General features: G+C 34.9%; 1 protein-coding gene across 2 annotated transcripts in view; it reads right to left on the minus strand.

Annotated features, from left to right (window-relative positions):
* UHRF1BP1L (UHRF1 binding protein 1 like) overlaps positions 1-21,140 on the minus strand; it is a 111,997-nt gene that overhangs the window by 52,350 nt on the left and 38,507 nt on the right. For both annotated transcript variants that reach the window (XM_045466045.1, XM_045466046.1), the window contains 6 exons: positions 15,165-15,327; positions 13,022-13,060; positions 11,841-11,932; positions 5,155-5,344; positions 4,441-4,581; positions 2,868-3,038 (listed from right to left, as the gene is read on the minus strand). In XM_045466045.1, the coding sequence (XP_045322001.1) occupies positions 2,868-3,038; positions 4,441-4,581; positions 5,155-5,344; positions 11,841-11,932; positions 13,022-13,060; positions 15,165-15,327 (796 nt within the window). The remainder of the gene's footprint in view (positions 1-2,867; positions 3,039-4,440; positions 4,582-5,154; positions 5,345-11,840; positions 11,933-13,021; positions 13,061-15,164; positions 15,328-21,140) is intronic.

Consider the following 21,140-nt stretch of genomic DNA (forward strand, 5'->3'; position numbering starts at 1 on the left):
CTGACACCCTAAACTACATAAATCTTTATTACAAACTTTGACAGACTAGTGTTCATGATGGTAACACTTAAATTATTACTTCCTGTACTTCTTTACGTTCTTTCAATTTCAAAATGGAGCTCATTATTACCTTTTTTTAGCCTTATCTCCCTTAATCAAACCTGCTTCCTTCTTCTGCATTCCCTTTACTGGCTGATGGAACTACAAATTATCATTTGAAAATCCTCAATTTTGCTCTTCATCCTCAACTGATGAAACACTCAGATATCTCTCCCCAACTTGGTTTGTAGATTTCTTCTTTCAAACCATTACCAGAGGTTCAAGTTCACCCCTTCTTTAGACTGGTAATCTTTCTCTTCTTCAGTCCATCCACTATAATACCACCAAGCATTATTTGATTGTCCTTTTGTACCTAAAAACTTCCAGTGACTTCCATATGCCTACAGGAAAAAGTCCAAATTCTTCAACATATAATGAATGCCCTTTACATCTAGTCACCACATACTTCTGCCTGAACTCAGGCTACCTGCCCAAAAAATTACTCGGTGTTACAGTTCAGTGTTCTGTTCACTAAAGTTAAAATTAGGTTCTCCCAGAGAAATGAAGATATCTCACTGGATAAATATTACTTATTGGTAGAATGATAAAAGGGTCACCATCAATTCTTTATTTCTTTTTATGACTAAGAAAACTATTCATATAAATAGGTAGATTGCAACGAAAATGAGTTTTACTTTAGCAATATGGCATGACTCTTTGAACTCCAAGTTACATGCCAGGATTCATGAAATGATCTTTAAAAAATTATTTTTAATAATCTAATAGCTAACGTTTATAGATCCTACTTCAAATGTGTTGAAAGCAAAGAAGTGGGAGTGGAAATCACCTGACTTGTTACTTTGTTATTCATTAGTCATTCACTCCAACATGAGTAACAATAATTCAAATTACCTCTGTCCTGTCACCCCAAACTTTTTAAGTTTTTCCTTAAACTGGACAAATCCATCATAGTAAGAATGAGTAAGAAGTAAGAAGGTGGCCTTTCATTTGTCAAACAAGGTAAGAGTAGTTTGGGAAAGGGAGAAGGAATCCAACGTTTTAACATAAGCAGCAGATAAAGTTTAAGAAAGCAGGTAAGTTTCTCCAGCAGATAAAGTTTAAGAAAGAACACAATACATCAAAGTGGAATATGTAGAAGCCAATTTCCTCAAAACCTGGACAGGTGTGTATCAGAGGGGCATGTGTACATAACTCTCAAAAACACTGCTCTAGTAACACCAAACTCCTTATTTTTATCAGGAAACACCATTCAAGACACTTTGGCAGATTCTATTCCCTCATCTGAAAGATCCTTTCCCTCACCTGTGAACTTCTAATTTTTAAGACTTAATTTCATTATCCTCTTTGTGAAGCCTTTCCAAACTATGCAAACAGTTGGCCAAAACTTCTCTATGCCTCTATGGTTCCTTCACTACAGCATTTAAGCTGCACTGCAATGACTTATTTTATACTTGACTTCCTGTTATACCTTATATCCTGAGTTCCTTGAGGACAGGGTCAGACAATATTCATTTTTACATTCACGGTGTCTAGCCCTGTTCCTTATGACATAGCAGGTAGACAGTAAATAATGCCAATTTGATAGTCATAGGTGTATGCCATTTCCATGTACCAAGTGAGATCACCAACAAGCTATTTCCTTAGAAATAGCTTCAAAGAAATAGGGTTTCACAATATCCCTTGTTTTTGTTAAGAATAGATACAACACTACAGTTTTGTGTTCAATTTCAGCATTTCCACAGGGTTTCACACTTGCTGCCCTGTTCTCACATTTCTCCCTTGACTATACCCAGGTTTTTCCTGTCTGCCCTTTATTTTTTTTTTTAAATGTTTATTTATTTTTGACAGAGAGACAGAGCATGAGTGTGGGAGGGTCAGAGACAGAGGGAGACACAGAATCTGAAGCAGGCTCCAGGCACTAAGCTGTCTGCACAGAGCCCGATGCAGGGCTCGAACTCATGGACGGCAAGATCGTTACCTGAGCTGAAGTCAGTCGCTCAAAGACTGAGCCACCCAGGCGCCCCTGCCTTTACTTTAGTAATTAAGTTGTATTTAACTTCCTGAAAAGAGGTGTTTATAATATCAAATAGTTTTATGTCATCATTAATTCTAGTGCCTAATACAGAGCTCCAAACAAAATAAGCACCCTATATATAGAAACACATATATGCTTTCATAGAGATACCATGTGTAGAAATTATACAGTAAAATATCTAAATTTTTTTTTAATGTTTTATTTATTTTTGACAGAGAGAGAGAGAGAGAGAGAGAGACAGAGCATGAGCGGGGGAGGGTCAGAGAGAGAGGGAGACACAGAATCCGAAGCAGGCTCCAGGCTCTGAGCCATCAGCACAGAGCCCGATGCGGGGCTCGAACTCACAGACGGTGAGATCATGACCTGAGCCGAAGTTGGACGCTCAACCGACTGAGCCATCCAGGCGCCCCAATAAGATATCTAGATAAAAGATTCTTGGACTATGGGGCACATGGGTGGTTCAGTCAGTTATGCATCTGACTCTTGATGTCAGCTGAGGATGTGATCTCAAGGTTCATGAGTTCAAGCCCCCTGTCAGGTTCTGCACTGACAGCACAGAGCCTGCTTGAAATTCTCTCTCTCCCTCTCTCACCATCCCTCCCTTCCTCCTCCCTCCCTCTCTCTTTCAAAATAAATAAATAAATAATAAACTTAAAAAAAAAAAAAAAAGATTCTCAGACTCAAAGTCTTACAATCTACTTCATATAAACAACTAACCATTTTGATTTTTAAACCATTTATAGGTCAAGTGTTTTTCCTCTTAAGAGCTTACCTGTGTAGGTTCAGGAGCCATACTCTTCCTTTGTTCAGTTGATTTTTCTATTGCTTCACTAAGAGATTTTGCATATTGTACCATAGCCTTCAACTGGGAATCAGTTAAAACCCATAATAAGTCATCCAATATTAGAACTAACTTTGTTGCAATAACATTGCAGTCCTTTAACTGTAAGAAAAAAATGATTCATAAAATTAAGCCAAGACATAAAACTTACAAATGCACAATGTTTTAAAAAATGCTTAAAATGTTTGAATGAAGTTAAATATGGATCCTTCCTTCATTGACCAAATATTTACTGGGTTCCTGTACTATAGAACAAATATCTCCTTGTACTGGAGATACAGTGGTAAAAAAGACTGACAAATTCCTATACCTTAACAGGTGCATATTATGCAAGTACAAGTACTTATATAATTTAATTTTTCATTTATAGCTAATAAGTCATATAATTACCTCCAATAATTGTGCTAATTCTAGTACAGAAAGGATTAAAATTAAACATGAAATGCTATGTTAACCACATTTCACATTTCAATTTTTTTTTTTTTTAATGTTTTATTTACTCTTGAGAGAAAGAGAGACAGAGCATGAATGAGGGAGGGGCACAGCGAGAGAGGGAGACACAGAATCTGAAGCAGACTCCAGGCTCTGAGCTGTCAGCACAGAGTCCGACATGGGGCTCGAACTCACGAGCCGTGAGATCATGATCCAAGCTGAAGTTGGACACTCAACCAACTGAGCCACCCAGGTGCCCCCACATTTCACACTTCAGAATACTGTAGTAAGCACTGTACTCTGAAATTTTTTTTGAACTTAATTTAGTATATTTATTTGTGTCTAATGATACAAAACATTTTGTTGAGAATTTAACTGAGCCATGTTTTAAAAAGTCATGACTCCTTCATTAAATTTCATCACAATCTATAGAGAACTCTCAACTTCTGATATCTTGAAGTCACTATCTTCCCTACTTACCTAAATTACCATTCATATGTTAATAACCTTCTAAGGCTAGTAGTTTTGGTGACTTTGGAGGCTTTGCAGTTTACCCACAGCAAGATTCAACAGAAGAAATGAAATTACAAGACAGTTAATGTTCAACAATATTTGGCAATGGAGAATCTATTCAATTTACCAAAAGTAAAAATCTAGGGGCTCCTGGGTGGCTTAGTCGGTTAAGCGTCTGACTTCGGCTCAGGTCATGATCTCACGGTCCGTGAGCTCGAGCCCTGCGTCGGGCTCTGTGCTGACAGCTCAGAGCCTGGAGCCTGTTTCAGATTCTGTGTGTCCCTCTCTCTCTGACCCTCCACCGTTCATGCTCTGTCTCTCTCTGTCTCAAAAATAAACGTTAAAAAAAAATTTCTTTTTAAAGTAAAAATCTAAGTATCAAACGTAGATAACTGAAAAATGTTATTACACTAGATTTTTTCAAATACTGCTTAAGGCACTATATTTCCTTTTATTTTGCTCTTAAGTATTCCTATATTTCACTTAAAAACTTATTTAAAATTTCCTCTCAATTCCACTAGTTATCACATGAACCAAAAAGGTAACCCTATTGACTTACTCTTCTTTTAAGTGTGACTCTGATTTTTGATTGGTTGGTTATTAATCGAACAGGAGCACACATAATTTCAAGATGTGAACTTTGAGTAGCATCTGCCTCTATTCGAATCATCTGCCAATTTATTTCTTTAAACGTCAAAACCTAAGGAGAACAGAGATTAGCTTCACTTAGGTGAAACAGAATGAGAAACGTGTAGATCTGTAAAAACAAAAAAGCTAAATAAAATTTACCTCTTTACTAATATTCTTATGACACTCTAGATATATTCACTATGCTTTTATTTTTAAAAATTGTATAGTTGCAACAAATTCAGTAACATATCTTCCTAATTATATTCATTATTTGTAAAGCTGTTAATATTTTACTCTGAATTTGATATAAAGCACAAAAAGCATGTGAATCATGTGACCAAGAAAAACTTAAATAGGATTTTAGTTTTGTATATTTAAAATTCAATTCTGAGTAGCTGAGAAGTTAAAATGAGGTTCATTAACTCCATAAGTTGAAAGATTTATTACTTAAAAACACTAAAATATGCACATTTTAAATTAAATAACTTAGAGAAATACATAGAAAAGTAGAGTTAAAAGGCAAGAGTAAATGCAGTATGTGAATCTAGGGTAACTATAAGAAGTCATTATTTTAAAATGCCCTCTTTTATTTATCAGTGACTAAAAGATTTTTTAAACAAAGAATGAAAAAAAAAATGCTTACCTCTCCTCTCTGTGGATCTTGAATGCGAGTAAATCTTAAATCTCCATGTTCCCAGTTTGCATTTACACTATAGATTCGTAACTGGGAAAGTTCAAAGGATGCATTGAAAGCTTTTGCTCCAATGCGGATAACAATGGAGTTTACAGAAACAGTAATTCCCTCAACGACTTTTTCAGCAAAGCCATATTCACTGGAAAAATAAAGGAAAATATAATGCACTAAAGCCCATATAAATCATTGATAAGTTATCTGTTAATATTTTCACACAAGTGTATAAAAGGACCATAATATTATTCATTTTTATTTTTAAAAATTTTCAGTAAAAGCAATAATCTAGCCTGATTGTCAACCTCAAAGGGCCGTGGACCTAGGGTTTCCCACACCTGATTGCATGTAAATTATAAAAATGTTGTCAAAATGATAAAAATCTTTAAGATTTCACATTATACAAATTTTTTATTTTAATTCCAGTATAGTTAATACACAGTAATATATTCGTTTCAGGTGTACAATAGAGTGACTCAACAATTCTATACACTACTCAGTACTCATGATAAATGTACTCTTTAATCTCCATCACCTATTTTACTCATCCTCCTCCCCACCCCTCTGGTAGCCATCAGTTTGTTCTCTATACTTATGAGTCTGGGAGCACCTGTGTGGCTCATTTGGTTAAGTGTCCAATTCTTGGTTTCGGCTCAGGTCATGAGCTCATGGTACATGGGTTTGAGCCCCACATCAGGCTCCACACTGATGCTGTGGAGCCTTATTAGGATTTTCTCTCTCCCTCTCTCTCTCTCAAAACAAACCTTAAAAGAAAGTATTAAAAAGTGTTTCTTGGTTTGTCTTTTTTAGCCTTTGCTCGTTTGTTTTCTTTCTTAAATTTCACATATGAATGAATACGACATATGCGGTCTCTTAAATACCGCATATGGTATTTATCTTTCTCTGACTTATCTTGCTTGGTATTATACTCTCCAGATCCATCCATGCTGTTGCAAATGGCAAGATTTCATTCTTTTTTATGGCTGAACAATATTCCAATGTACATATACATATATCACTTTTTCTTTATTCATCAATTGATGGACATTTGGGCTGCTCCCATATCTTGGCTATTGTAAATAATATGACAATAAGATAGGGGTGCACTTATCTTTTCAAATTAGTGTTTTTTTATTCTTTGGGTAAATACCCAATAGAATTACTGGATCATCTGGTAGTTCTAGTTCTAATTTTTTGAGGAACGTTCATGCTATTTTCCTGAGTGGCTGCACCAGTTTGCATTCCCACCAACACTGCATGAGTGTTCCTTTTTCTCCACATCCTCACAAATACCTGTGTCTTGTGCTTCTGATTTTAGCCATTTTGACAGGTGTGAGTAAAGGTTACTCTTTAAATGAGGTTATTGTAATTATTATCCAAAGCTGCTTATTCTCAAGTTGCCAGATATCCAGACAACTGGGAATCTATAAATAAGAGAGCTAAATTCTTGACACAAAGAAGGTTACAGACTATAACTACAATATAATCTCATAATTCAGGAATAAAGTCAGAAAAAGTTCACATTTTCTAATTCAATTCAGCAAATATTTGTTGAACATCTACTATGCGCACTACGCTGGGAAATAAGGAAACCAAAATATAGTTGTGGTATTCTAGGGCTTGCAAGTTCCTTGGAGACGAAAAACACATATACCCTAAGAACTGAAACATTAAGGTAGTCTATAATTAAGTGCTTTAAAAATAGAATCATCACGGGGCGCCTGGGTGGCGCAGTCGGTTAAGCGTCCGACTTCAGCCAGGTCACGATCTCGCGGTCCGTGAGTTCGAGCCCCGCGTCAGGCTCTGGGCTGATGGCTCAGAGCCTGGAGCCTGTTTCCGATTCTGTGTCTCCCTCTCTCTCTGCCCCTCCCCCGTTCATGCTCTGTCTCTCTCTGTCCCAAAAATAAATAAATGTTGAAAAAAAAAAATTAAAAAAAAAAAAAATAGAATCATCAATACACTTGGTAGAAGAAATTGCTCATAACTAGGGAGAAATCTATCCAGGAAAGAAAAATGTATTTCCCTCAGGGAGAGATGCGAGAAAGGGAAATCTTACATTAGGGAAAAGAATGAGCGAGTGCAAAAAAGTAGGAAAGTAGAGGTCACAATGAGAATAATGAGTAGATGGGGTGCCTGGGTTAAGTATCTAATGCTTGATCTCAGCTCAGGTAGTGATCTCACAGTTCATGGGATCAAGCTCCATATCCAGCTCCGTGCTGACAATGCAGGGCCTGCTTGGAATTCTCTCTCCCTCTCTCTCTGCCCCTCCCCTACTCACGCTCTCTCTCAAAATAAATAAACATTAAAAAAAAAAGAAAAGAAAAAGGGAATAATGAGTAGGACAGTATGCTTGGAATGTAGATTATCAATATATTTTGGCAGGAGGGGTGGTGAAAATTTGCCCAAATGGCACATTACTTCAATTATCATCACTATGACCATTATTCCTAAATCCATCTCTATCCAGATCTCTCACTAGAACTTCAGACTGTTATGGGAATGCAAGCTGGTGTAGCCACTCTGGAAAACAGTATGGAGGTTTCTCAAAAAACTAAAAATAGAACTAACCTACGACCCAGCAATTGCACTACTAGGCATTTATCCATGGGATACAGGGATGCTGTTTTGAAGGGACACATGCATGTTTATAGCAGCACTATCAACAATAGCCAAAGTATGGAAAGAGCCCAAATGTCCACTGATGGATGAAGAAGATGTGGTGTATAAATGTATACATATACACGCACACACGCGCGCGCACACACACACACACACACACAGGAATATTACTCGGCAATCAAAAAGAATGAAATCTTGCCATTTGCAACTATGTGGATGGAACTGGAGGGTATTATGCTAAGTGAAATTAGTCAGAGAAAGACAAAAATCATATGACTTCACTCATATGAGGACTTTAAGAGACAAAACAGATGAACATAAGGGAAGGGAAACAAAAATAATATAAAAACAGGGAGGGGGACAAAGCATAAGAGACTCATAAATATGGAGAACAAATTGAGGGTTACTAGAGGGGTTGTGGCAGGGGGGATGGGCTAAATGGGTAAGGGGCATTAAGGAATCTACTCCTGAAATCGTTGTTTCACTATATGCTAACTAATTTGGATGTAAATTTTAAAAAAGAAAAAAGAAAATTGAAAAAAAGAAAAAAGAAAAAAATGAACTTCAGAAAAATTCAGATGTCCACCAAATATTTCCATCTGGATGCCTCTCACACATTTTAAAGCCAACATGCGTGAAAGTGAACCTATCATCTTTGTTGATTGTGCACTTCCCTCCCCTCTACCTGCTGCTAGGCTTCCTTATTTTCTATCTCATTGAGTAAGTAAATAAACTTCCTAATCCTCCAATGACTTATCTTTTAAATCAGGTAATACTTTGAGGTTACATGTGGGCTGCATGAAATAATGCATATGAACCAAACAGCCCATGTCTTTCTTGATTCATGATACTTTATGAAACACAACTATTATTTATAGTACTAATAGTATTATATTCTTATTAATACTATGAAAAGTCTGGGTGGAAAAACATATGAAAAACTCAGCCTCAGTATCTTCATTTGTAAAATAAAAATAATACATATTTTGGGGCACCAGGTGGCTCAGTTGGTTAAGCGTCCAACTTCGGCTCAGGTCATGATCTCACTGCTAGTGAGTTTGAGCCCCGCGTGGGGCTCTGTGTTGACAGCTCACAACTCAAAGCCTGGAGCCTGCTTCAGATTCTGTCTCCGTCTCTCTGCCCCTCCCCTGCTTGTGCTCTCTTTTTCTCTCAAATATAAATAAATAAACATTAAAAATAATTATTATTATACACATTTTCAAAAGGTTGCTGTGGTCCTTAAGTAAAATGGTGTTTGTACAATAGTTTATATAGTCCTTAGCTTGCCTTAGATAATTTTGGTTGTTTACCTTGGGCTTAGAAAATTGAGAACTAAAGAGGAAGAACTCATCAGCATCCTAGGGAGAAGTTGCTTTAATCCCATGGACAAATATTGGTCACTTAGACAGAAATATTCCTGGAGTTGGAATGAATATATCTATAATAATTATTTGGGAACACCCTCTGGAATATCCAATGTCATCTGTTCTAACCTATGCACATTAAAAAGTGTTACAACTTTGGGAAGCCAAAGTTGTTTGGCAAGCTGGTGCAGCCACTCTGGAAAACAGTATGGAGGTTCCTCAAAAAACTAAAAATAGAACTACCCTACAACCCAGCAATTGCACTACTAGGCATTTATCCAAGGGATACAGGTGTGCTGTTTTGAAGGGACACATGCACCCCAATGTCCACAGCAGCACTATCAACAATAGCCAAAGTATGGAAAGAGCCCAAATGTCCATCGATGGATGAATAGATAAAAATGATATGGTGTGTGTGTGTGTGTGTGTGTGTGTGTATGTGTATATATATATACACATATACACGCACACACACACACACACACACACACACACATATACATACAGTGGAGAATTACTCAAAATCAAAAAGAATGAAATCTTGCCATTTGCAATCACATGGATGGAACTGGAGGGTATTATGCTAAGTGAAATTAGAGAAAGACAAAAATCATATGACTGCACTCATATGAGGACTTTAAGAGACAAAACAGAGAACATAAGGGAAGGGAAAGAAAAATAATATAAAAACAGGGAGGGGGACAAAGCATAAGAGACTCATAAATATGGAGAACAAACTGAGGGTTTACTGGAGGGGTTGTGGGAGGGGGGGATGGGCTAAATGGGTAAGGGGCACTAAGAAATCTACTCCTGAAACCATTGTTGCACTATATGCTAATTTGGATACAAATTTTAAAAATAAAATTAAAAAATAAATAAATAAAATAAAAAGTGTTACGACTTTACTGGAGGATTTACCATCAGAGGCGTGAAGCCTGAATCTATGACTAAGGTAGACAAGTTTCTGGTTATGTCATCCATTGTAAATTTAAAAGGTGAAACTCCAGTTTTCAAGTAAGTCTCTTCTAAGTTTGATTTATCTTCACATAGAAGTATATCTCCTCTATATGACACGGTAAAATCAAATATCTGAACTTACAAATTTGCTAGATCATTAATCTATAGGACTATTATCAGGGCACCTGGGTGGCTCAGTCTGTTGGGCATCCAACTTCGGCTCAGGTCATGATCCCACAATTCATGGGTTTGAGCCCCCCATCGGGCTCTGTGCTGACAGCTTAGAGCCTGGAGCCTGCTTTGAATTCTGTGTCTCCCTCTCTCTCTGTTCCTCCCCTACTCATGCTCTGTCTCTCTCTCTCTCTTTCAAAAAAAAAAATAAATAAAAACATTAAAAAAAAATTTTTTTTTAAATCTATAGGACTATTATCAACTCACCGGTCCTACACAGAAGGCCCTCCTGTTAAATATTAATTTCCCTGTATTTTAATCTCTTAGAGACAAAATCAAATAAATCAGTGTTTCCCCAAATTGTATAAGTATAAAGAATTGTTGAAAATATATAATCACAGTCTTGATAACCATTCTAAGACCTCAAGAATCATAATCTCAAAAAAAAAAAAAAAAAAAAAGGACCCTAAGAGACTATAGATTAATAAGCACCCAAAGTGATTGCTACCATCAGGCAAGTCTGGAAAATGTCGAAGTAGATTAACCATAAACCAAAATTATAAAGTACTATAAAAACATGCTGAAAGAGGAAGGTGGAAATGTGTATGCATGTGTGTCTGTGCATCTGATGTGTACGTTCATTCTATTTTTTATTTTATTTTATTTTTTTAAGTTTTATTTTTAATTAATCTCTACACCCAATGTAGGGCTCAAACTTATAACCCTGAGATCAAGAGTCGCATCTTCTACTAACTGAGCCAGCCAGGTACCCCATATGCATCCATTCCAAAGAAGAGTTTAACACTGGTTTTACACAGAACCTGGAACACTACAAAATGTTTAAGGTTGCCATGTTGTATAACTTGAAGAGGCACTAATCAAATTAAAATCTATGTGAACATTTTATATGAATAGGTGCACAATCCCAAAATTAGTGGAGATATCCTGCCTTAAAGGAATGAAATACAGTATGAGATCCAAATTTAATGAATACAATAAATAGGAAATTTTTTAAAGATCTATTAAGATCTAACTTTTCAGCAAAACTTTGTGAAATGGCTCTCATGCTTCTACTTTATTAGCATCTGATTTTTATTTATCAAAATCCAATTTGTATAAAGTATGAGCATTCTATATTTAATGAGTTTTAGAATAACCCAAATGGCCTATAATTTTTTTAAGGCACCAACTTAACTCTTAAGAGTCATAAAAGTTCCACTGATGCACAGAATAAATAAATGATAGGCAAAAAAACTACTTAGAGACTAAGAGACTATCGATTTATAGAAGCTTTTGGTTGATCATTACTATTTAATATCAAGGAAAGCAAAATAAACAAAAGAGGCTAAAAATAAATTCTACTATTTTGGCAGCACAATACCAAAACTGCAAATTGTTTGATGGAAAAGGTGACTGAAATAGAGATTGTCTGACATTAGGAAATTTTATGTCCCATCACTACAGATAACAGAGCTGACCAAAGAAAAGGACTCCCTTTGCCAGTCATGCAGATTAATGGAAATGGCTTACCTTTGTCCTGAAGCAGTTGCAATTGGTGATGGGCCATTAGGATTTCGTGGTTCTTCACATGTACTCATTTCCATTATTACTTTATCCAGGGACTAATAAAAATAACATCAAAAATGTAAAAAATTAGATACAGTATTTTATTTTATGTATGTTTTGAAATATTATGTAATGCTATTTTCTCTTTCATTTCTTTAGGAACAAAGTAAACAGTAAGTAAGCAGAGTCACTTTAAATGTCTTTCAAACAAATACCAAAACAGAAAACAATGTGCTCAGTCGTTTCTCAAGGAACTTATTATCTGATTTAAAAAAAAAAAAAAAAGGCTGTGGGCATATACGATTATGAAAGAAAAAAACTACAAGTAGCCATATGCTGGTGAAATCAATAGATTTTACAGGAGTGCAATCTCTAGTCCCAGAATGTATAACATTATTAATTGCTAAATGAGATTATGTATTAATGAATGGGACTTACCAACCTAAGACTTGAGATTTAAGACATATAACAATTAAAAATATGAAATATGAAAGAAATGTGGAAAGACATTCCCATAATGAAAAAATTTCTTTCAAGATAACAGTTTTTGTTAAAGATCAAATGTCTTTGGTAGTCATCACTAACAAAACTTAGTCATTCTTCATTCTCTATTTTAATACAGCATTTATTATCTGAAATTATCTTATTTGTTTACTTATTCATTGTCAGTCTCCTCTATAAAAATATTAAGCTCCCTCAGGAAATGGGGAAGGTGCTCAATAAATATTTGTGGAATAAATGAATCAATAAGTAACCAAATGACCAATCTTTCTTAAATTTTCTTTAAAAAAGAAAAGTATATTAATGTGCATATTATTTAATTTACTAGATGATTAAAATCAGAAACACAGAAAGCATGAATTAAATATTAATACTGCCATAGTATATCAATAAAGAGCTAAATGATACAATAAAAATATACCAACTTGCAACATAACACATGTGAAAATTTAAAGACCCTCCCATTTTAAGTTCAAACTTCTCATTTAAGGGCTGAGAAAACTAAGTACTATTCAAATAAAATGAAAGCTAATTAGTGGAAAAGCCAGAAGATCATATTTCTATGAAATAAAGCATTAATATTAGCAAAGTACTTAAATCATATCATATATAAATGTTTATTTCTGAGGTAAGTCAGAACTCACCAAACAGATGGGATGTGTTTTCAATTTTGTCCATGGGATCTACCAAAGAAAAATTAAAAAAATAAAAATTGTTTTCTTTAAAATCAATCATTAAAAAATAGCAATCAACACAGATGTTCTCTCTTTAAAAAAAAAAAGTTTATTTAATTAGAGAGCACGCCCGCGCGTGAGCGGGGTGGGGCAGAGAGAAGCAGGCTCTGTCCTATCAGCACAGAGCCGAACGTGGGGCTCAATATCAGGATCTTGAGATCATGACCTGAGCCAAAATCAAGAATCAGACACTTAACGGACTATGCCACGCAGGCTCCCAAGATGCTCTCTTAATTTAGTGATAGATATACCAAATTTTATCAGATGGCTTTTTTCTCAAATTGCAAAATAATGAACTGAGCAATTCATTCAGACTCTTAAAATCAGATGTACCTGTTTTGTATACGAAAAGACTACTAATCATTATTTTCTTGGTTATCTTTTAAAATAAGAATTTCAGGTCCTCTTAAGTTTCTTTTTTTTCCAGACCTTAAAAATATGTTAACTTCTTTCTTCCTTCCTTCCTCCCTCCCTCCCTCCCTCTTTTCTTTCTTTTCCTTCCTTCCTTCCTTTCCCTTCCTTCCTTCCTTCCTTCCTCCCTCCCTCCCTCCCTTCTTCCTTCCTTCCTTCCTTCTTTCCTCCCTTCCTTCCTTCCTCCCTCCCTTCATCCTTCCTTCCTTCCTTTCTTTCTTTCTCTCTCTCTTTCTTTCTTTTTCTTCTTTCTTTCAGGCTCCATACCCAATGTGGGACTTACAGTCATGACCCTGAGATTAAAAAATCACATGCTCTACAGACTGAGCCAGCCAGGCACCCTTTAACGTTATAATTTAAGATTTCCCAGCAAAGCATGATGGGTGTTTTGTTCATTTAACTGTTCATTTAACAGTTTTTTCAATTCTAAAATTCTGACCATGGGGCACCTGGCTGGCTCAGTCAGAAGAGCATGTGACTTTTGATCTCAGAGTCATGAGTTCAAGCTCCATATGGTGTGTGGAGATTACTTAAAAATAAAATATTTTTTAAAAATTAAAAATAAAAGAAAATAAAATTCTGACCAATATTTTTGTAGATATTCAAGAAAAATACACAAACGAGGCTATTTATGTAAAATGTAGGTAATATCAAATAACTAATGTCCAAGCATGCCTTACACTGAAAAATCACATCTTTATAGATATTTGGGTTTATGGAGGATATAACAAAAATTAAAGGCGACCATCAAAGGATATAGGAACCTTTCCACACTCTTTTCTTTCGAGTCTAATTTTAATTTTATGAAACAGATTACTCATGCACTATTTCTACTGAGTAGACTCTCAAAACACCTGGTCTTTAAGAGCAAGAAGTGATATGACATACGATTAAATTCAAAGGTAAGTAGGAATAAATTTTAATAAGGAAAAATAACAATAATAATGAGGAGAAATAATAAACTTAAAAATCCTCAAGGAAGAAACAAATGAGGAAAAGAAAATTTCAAATAAAAGTATAATGTACAGAATAAGATGTGTGTCTTCACGTCTTTATTTGAAATTGTGTTTACTTACTACAAATTTAAATTGTCCCAATTAACAAATATTATGAAAAAATATCTTTGAATATGTGCCAAATTTAATCAATTATTTTATTAATAAACTACCAGTAATGGGGGCGTCTGGGGGTGGCTCAGTTGGCTAAGCGTCCAACTTTGGCTCAGGTCATGATCTCACGGTTTGTGGGTTCAAGCCTCATGTCGGGCTCTGTGCTGACAGCTCAGAGCCTGGAGCCTGCTTCGGATTCTGTGTCTCCCTCTCTCTCTACCCCTACCCACTCACTCTCTGTCTCTCTCTCAAAAATAAAAAAATATTAAAAAATAAATTAAAAAAAAACTATCAGTAATGTTACTTAAATGTTAGGATTAAACTTTAAACTATAAATTACTATTATATTAGCATATGACTTCATTAAGTTCACCAGACACACATTCATGCAATTATTTAAACATAGTTATTTGTCTTTTTAAATTATATTAATAAAAATGCCTTTTTATAGATCTATAACAAAATACTTAAGAAATAGGAATGAAATAAAAACTGAAAATAGAAAATGCTTTCCACAGATATCAAAATCTCACCCTAATAGATGCTTTATTACAAAAAACTTTGTTGATAGCAAGCCATGTTGGCAAATCCAACATATTCTGGAGCACCTCTTCATCCAGCTCCAAATTCTTCAATTCACCTTCTCCTTTGAGGGTACTCAGATTTATCTTGTCAGGAGATAAATTTTTAGTAAATCTGAAAGAGAATATATATTGCATTTATTTTAGTGTCAGTTATTGTACCATAGTCATTCTTGCAAATATACAGAGCATTAAAAATGTAATAGCAGCACAAAGAAACACAAAACTGCAGTGACAAGCTCTACTTTAATCCATGTTTTTTGATGCATTTTTGTTATTATTGTTTTGATCTCTTATCCATAGCTCTCTTACATAAAGCCTGCAGTATTTTCAGCATACATTTGAATATCATATTCCCATATACAATCAAACTCTGGTTCTTACTGCCTTTCAAATTTATGAATATTTAAGTAGTGTCTACTATTTCCAGGTACTATGTGAGGCAGTGGGGATAGCTCAAAGCCATCCCACATCACATTATATTCACTTTGCTACAGACCACTTGGCAGAAAGAGATATTCCTCTTCTATGAACCAACCTACAAAGAAGGTTAAGGGGACTCTTTAGAAGTAGCATCAGTGTTGCCACCATTTATCATTTCAAGAACAATATCAAAAGTTATCAGTACTCCTTTTAGAATCATCCAGAGGTTCCCAGCTTTAAAAACTAACCCAGATCATTCAGGAATATATCAGAGTACACAAATCTTTCTCTAAAAGGTCTCTGACAAAGAGGATCATGCAACTCTACTTGGCAGCCAATTTCAGTGTTTCCTATGTGACATTTAAAGATACCAATTATTTATAATCCTAAATTGGCTGTGCAAATACCATTTACCCTTTCTGTAGTTCAACTAAATGAAGTATAGAGTGTTTAATGAAAGTGCCAAAAGTCACATGGGAGAGTGTACCCTAAATTCTAATTAAAGAACACAGATTCTCGATGATGAAAAATGAAAATTCTTAAACCTAAGAAAAAAGATTGCAAGTAACAATAAAATTTTAAATAATACTGGACATTTTCCAAGGGTTTACTGCATACCAGGTTCTTTGTTTGCAAGCATTATTACTTCATCGAATTCCCACGATAACCCATTAGGGTCAATACTATTTTTATTTCCACTGTTTAGATGAGTAAACATGAGAAACTAACATATTTGCCCAATATCTCAACTAATTATGATGATAAGAGTAATAATAAAAGAGCTGAGATGGAAGTACAATGTTCAATTCACGCCCATCTGAAAGGATGATGAACTACAGGTTGTGCACAGACACTACAAATGTCAGCAAATTGGCAAAGTACTCCAGGTCATCTACACTGAACAAGTACTGTGACGGAAGGCGAATGGCACAATTGTCCATGTGGGCATTCATCCTGGCAAGATGGCCATCACTAGACTAAAACTAGAAAAACACCACAAAAGGATCCTTGAACATAAAGCCAAATCTCGCCAAGTAGGAAAAGGGCAAATATAAGGAAGAAACAATTGAGAAGATGAAGGAATAAAGTAATCTTATATTCAACTTTAAATAAAAACTGTTCAAATGAAAAAGTAAATAAATCAAACAACCCTAAAAAATGAAAAACTGCTAACTGCCCAGGAAGTGCTTTTTTTCAAAAATGAAACTACTGACAAAATTAACTACCAGGTAACAAGAGCTATCAGCCAGTCTTCTACCATTTTTTGAAACTAAATATTAAAGGAATGAGATATACAGGTTATGCCCTATACATCAACAAGAATACCTATCAATATACACATGCTTCCCATTGACTCTAAACCAGAATTTTTTGAGCCATATTTTATCTGGATTCGTATTTTTTCACAGAAGGTCAACTGAAAAATGCAGAATTCATATTTAACCCATATTTGACCAGTGATGCTAGGTTATATTATACTTACCACCAATCATGTTTGGTTTAATACTATGATGTTTCCTGATGGGTTCCCACCCCTAATCATATAGGAATGCCCTGCCACTACCTCAAGGCACACTATTAGAGCTAGAAGGGAGCATTCAATGCCTACTTACTGAGAATTCACTATTCATACACATATACTGACAAGCAGTACACTCAAGAAGTCCTTGCCTTTGTGCAGTTCTCAATTCAGCTGGTAGACAGAACACCAAAAAGCATGATTAAGAGAATACAGTACAGGGCTTTAATCTAGAGCTTCTCTGAAAACAGGGACTTTTGAGCTGATATCTAAGAATGAGTAGAAATTAACTGGGCAAGGAAAAGAAGGGAGTCAGGGAAGAAAGAGTGTTCCAAGTAGTGGGAATAAAACATACAAAGGAAGGTTCTCAGGAAGGAGGGAGCATGGTATAAAATAGAACGGAAAAAAGATCAGCATCTACAATGTAACAAGAGGGCCAGAAGAGTAGAAGATAAATCTGAAAGGACAATGAAGGGACTTGATTCTACAAGGCCTTAACCATTACATTCATTCATTCATTCAATAAATTTTAATTGATACCTTTAAATTAACAGACAATGGATATATGACAATGAACAAAACAGATAAAAATCTCTGCCTTCATGGAACTTAAGGGGGCTGCGTTCTGAAAAGAATGAAAAAATAAGTTAAATATATAGTAAGCCAGATTCTGACTACGGAGGAAAAAAAACAAAGCATACAGTAATAAGATAGCAGGGGCAAGCAGAGGACCTTTTAATTTTTAAAGGATGGACAGGAAAATCCTCAGTGAAAAGATGACATGTGGGCAAAAAGATCTGAAGGAAGTGAAGGAGGTAGCTATATAAATATCTAATGAAAAGAAAGCTCTAGGCCAAGGAGAAGCAAAGGTAAAAAAGTTGAGGTGGAAACATGCTTGGCATGTCTGAGAAATAGCAAGAAGGTTAATGTGGCTACAGGAAATGAACAAAAAGGCAAGACTAAAAGCAGATGGAGTAAGTTAGAGAAATAAGAGGGGACAAATCATGTGGGACCTTTAAAGCCACTCTAAGGACTCTGGTTTTTACTATGAGTAAAAATGAAAGTGATTGGTGATTGGAGATGGTTTTAACTAGAATAGGAAACTTCAACTTTTAAGGGTCACTCCACTGAGAATATATGAAAGGGTGGACATGGACAGAAGCAGGCAGCCCAGACAGGAGGTTATTGCGATACTCCAGGTAAGAGAAGATGTTGCCTTCTTCAAGAATATATGTCTTGAATCAAGAAGGAAAAGTAGGAAGTGGCAGAAAGGGAACAATCTAGATATATCCTAAAGGTAAAGCCAACAGGAGCTGATTAAACAGAATGAAGTCAAGGATGACTCCAAGGTTTTTACTCTGAGTAAATGGAAGGATAGAGTTGCCATTTTTCAGGGTAAAGAAAAAGAGGGAAAAATAAGTTTGGGATTAAGGATCAGAATTTAGGCTATGAACAGTTTAATTAAGAGATGACTATTAGATAATCCAAGAAGAGATGCCAATTAGGTAGTCAGATATCGAAATCTCATTCTGTAGCTGCAGATACAAATTTGGTAATCACCAATGTTATAGATATTTGTGGTTGCAAGATGAAGACAGAAAATCAAATGGCTCAAAGACTATGGTCAGAGACCACTAAGAAGACAAGGAAATGTAAAAGAAACCAATAAAGGAGATTAAAAAAGAAGAACCAGTGAGGTAGGAAAGAAACCAGGTTGTAACCAGGTTTTGTTTTTTTATTAAGGTAAGAGAAAACTCAGCAAGCTTATACACTGGTGACAATAACGCAGAAAAAAGAAAACTACTGATGGTGCAGTAAGGACAGACAATTGCTAGAGCAGAATCCTGAGTAGATAAAAGCAGATGTGGTACACAAGAGGAGGGGTTGGCTTTGAATAGTTTTGACTTTGGAAAGCATGTTAATACTCTACATACATAAAAAACAAAATGAGAAAGAATGAGAAAAGGGGAAGCATCTAAAATTGAAAGGAAACTTAAACAAATGAACCTAATTGTACTTTAAAAATACTGTAAGCATATTCAAGTGGAAGATAGGAAGAAAAGAAGGACAAAGGGACAGACAAAGACTATCTGAGTAACTCATGAACACAAATTTGACTCTATGTCCTTAATGGTGGGCAGGATGGGATGCGTGGGTGTGTATGTGCATGTAGGAAGGGTTAGTGGAGAAATCAAGGAACATCCTGACTGGTTATGTACAAGAATGTTCTTGATCTCAATGGTATTTGCAAAAGGAAAAAAGTGAAAGCACTTAAATGCCCAAGGGGAAATAATCCCTTTACTTATGATATGTCATGCTACATACGTATCAGGTAATATGTGTTGCCAACCATATAAAGAAAATGCCTATATTATTATGGTGAAAATTCAAGGTTCAAAATTACAATATGATTTCAACTATGTAAAAAATGCATTAGAAAATGTCAAATATCAAGAGTACCTTTGGTTGGTAAGATTTTAGATTTCTTCATCTTTATACTTTTCCATATGTTTAAATGTTCTAATAAGTATATGCCATTTTTATAAGAACAAAAGTTCATCAGAAACCCAAAAGATAGGCCTGACAAGAGTAAAAGTGAAAGATGAAAAGATTAAAATACATGTCATTAACAAGAAATTATACCTTCAATTTAGTACGTACTAAAAGGACAACATCTGCAAAGAGCATGAGCCTTAAAGTCAGACATGTCTGAATTCTTGATTAGCTACTTACTGTGATACCTCTCTGCCTCAGTTTGCTCATCTATAAAATGGGGAAAATAACACGACCTCACACAATTTTAGTGAGGACTAAAGATAATATGGAAAGCATCAGGTACAAAACAGATATCCAAATAACAGTTCTCTTTTTCCTTCCCTCTGTCTATTTAGATTAAATCATGAACACATTGATTATAGTTTTAACTGAACCAGTATCAAAGTTCATGTTTATCCAAATAATACTTCAAAATAGCCAAGGTATAGAGTTAATCTTGAAAACATATTAATATTGCTCATCTATTAAACTGTTTTAAGTAGAAATCAGAAGACATATTGGCAACTTACATTCACAGCTATTAAAAAGCTGATTCCCTATACTGGGTAAGCAGTGTGTATATATCAAATTATTTATCTTCAATTATTCATATTAGGCATTAATTTACATATATTTCAGTTTTGTACAACTGTTTCTCAATCATTTATTAATACGTTTCTTCCAAAAACAGAAACAGGAGAATGATTCTTCAGCAACATTTGTCATAATTTAATTGACAAAGGAAAAGAAGACCTTCATTACATGTATATACTAGGCAAACAAAGGGATGAAAACTCACAAAAGAGTATTAAGGCGTGGAAGAGGTATTTTTCTACCTATGCTTTTTCCAAGTGTTGCTACAGCTCTTTGAACTAAATTGCCATCTGAGATCCCCAGATAATTGTATTACTCTACTGAATAGTATAATTGAGAAGGGCCTGATCCTAAAGAGAATAATCTGTTATATGAAATAAACCACTACTGCTCACTAAAGAACAATTTAAAGCTCTAAACAGTTATATAAACATTTTAAAACTGAACTTTAAAAATATGGTAGAAATTTAAGTCAATGAATTAAACTTCTGAATAATTATTTATTGACTGAAAATGGAGGGGTAGGAGAAATGAAACATAACATATATATAAAACCAACATAGATGTTAACAAAGACTCAAAACAAGGATAAAGGAGAAAGCTGATTGACCTGAAAATATCAAAGCCGTATAACAGCACAGAACAAAGTCATAAAAATTTTAGGGCACAATTCTTACTGATTTTTTTATTTTCAAAATTCAGAAACACAGCTTCATTACTATCTACACTATTATGCCAGGCAAAGTGGTTTATTTTAAAATAAACATGTGTCCTCAACTCTTACATCAGTATCCTATGAAATAAATTGTTAAAATAAATAAGTGTTTATTTATTTTGAGAGACAGAGTGTGTGTGTG

The sequence above is a fragment of the Leopardus geoffroyi genome, chromosome B4, assembly GCF_018350155.1.
Source record: "Leopardus geoffroyi isolate Oge1 chromosome B4, O.geoffroyi_Oge1_pat1.0, whole genome shotgun sequence".
NCBI lineage: Eukaryota > Metazoa > Chordata > Mammalia > Carnivora > Felidae > Leopardus > Leopardus geoffroyi.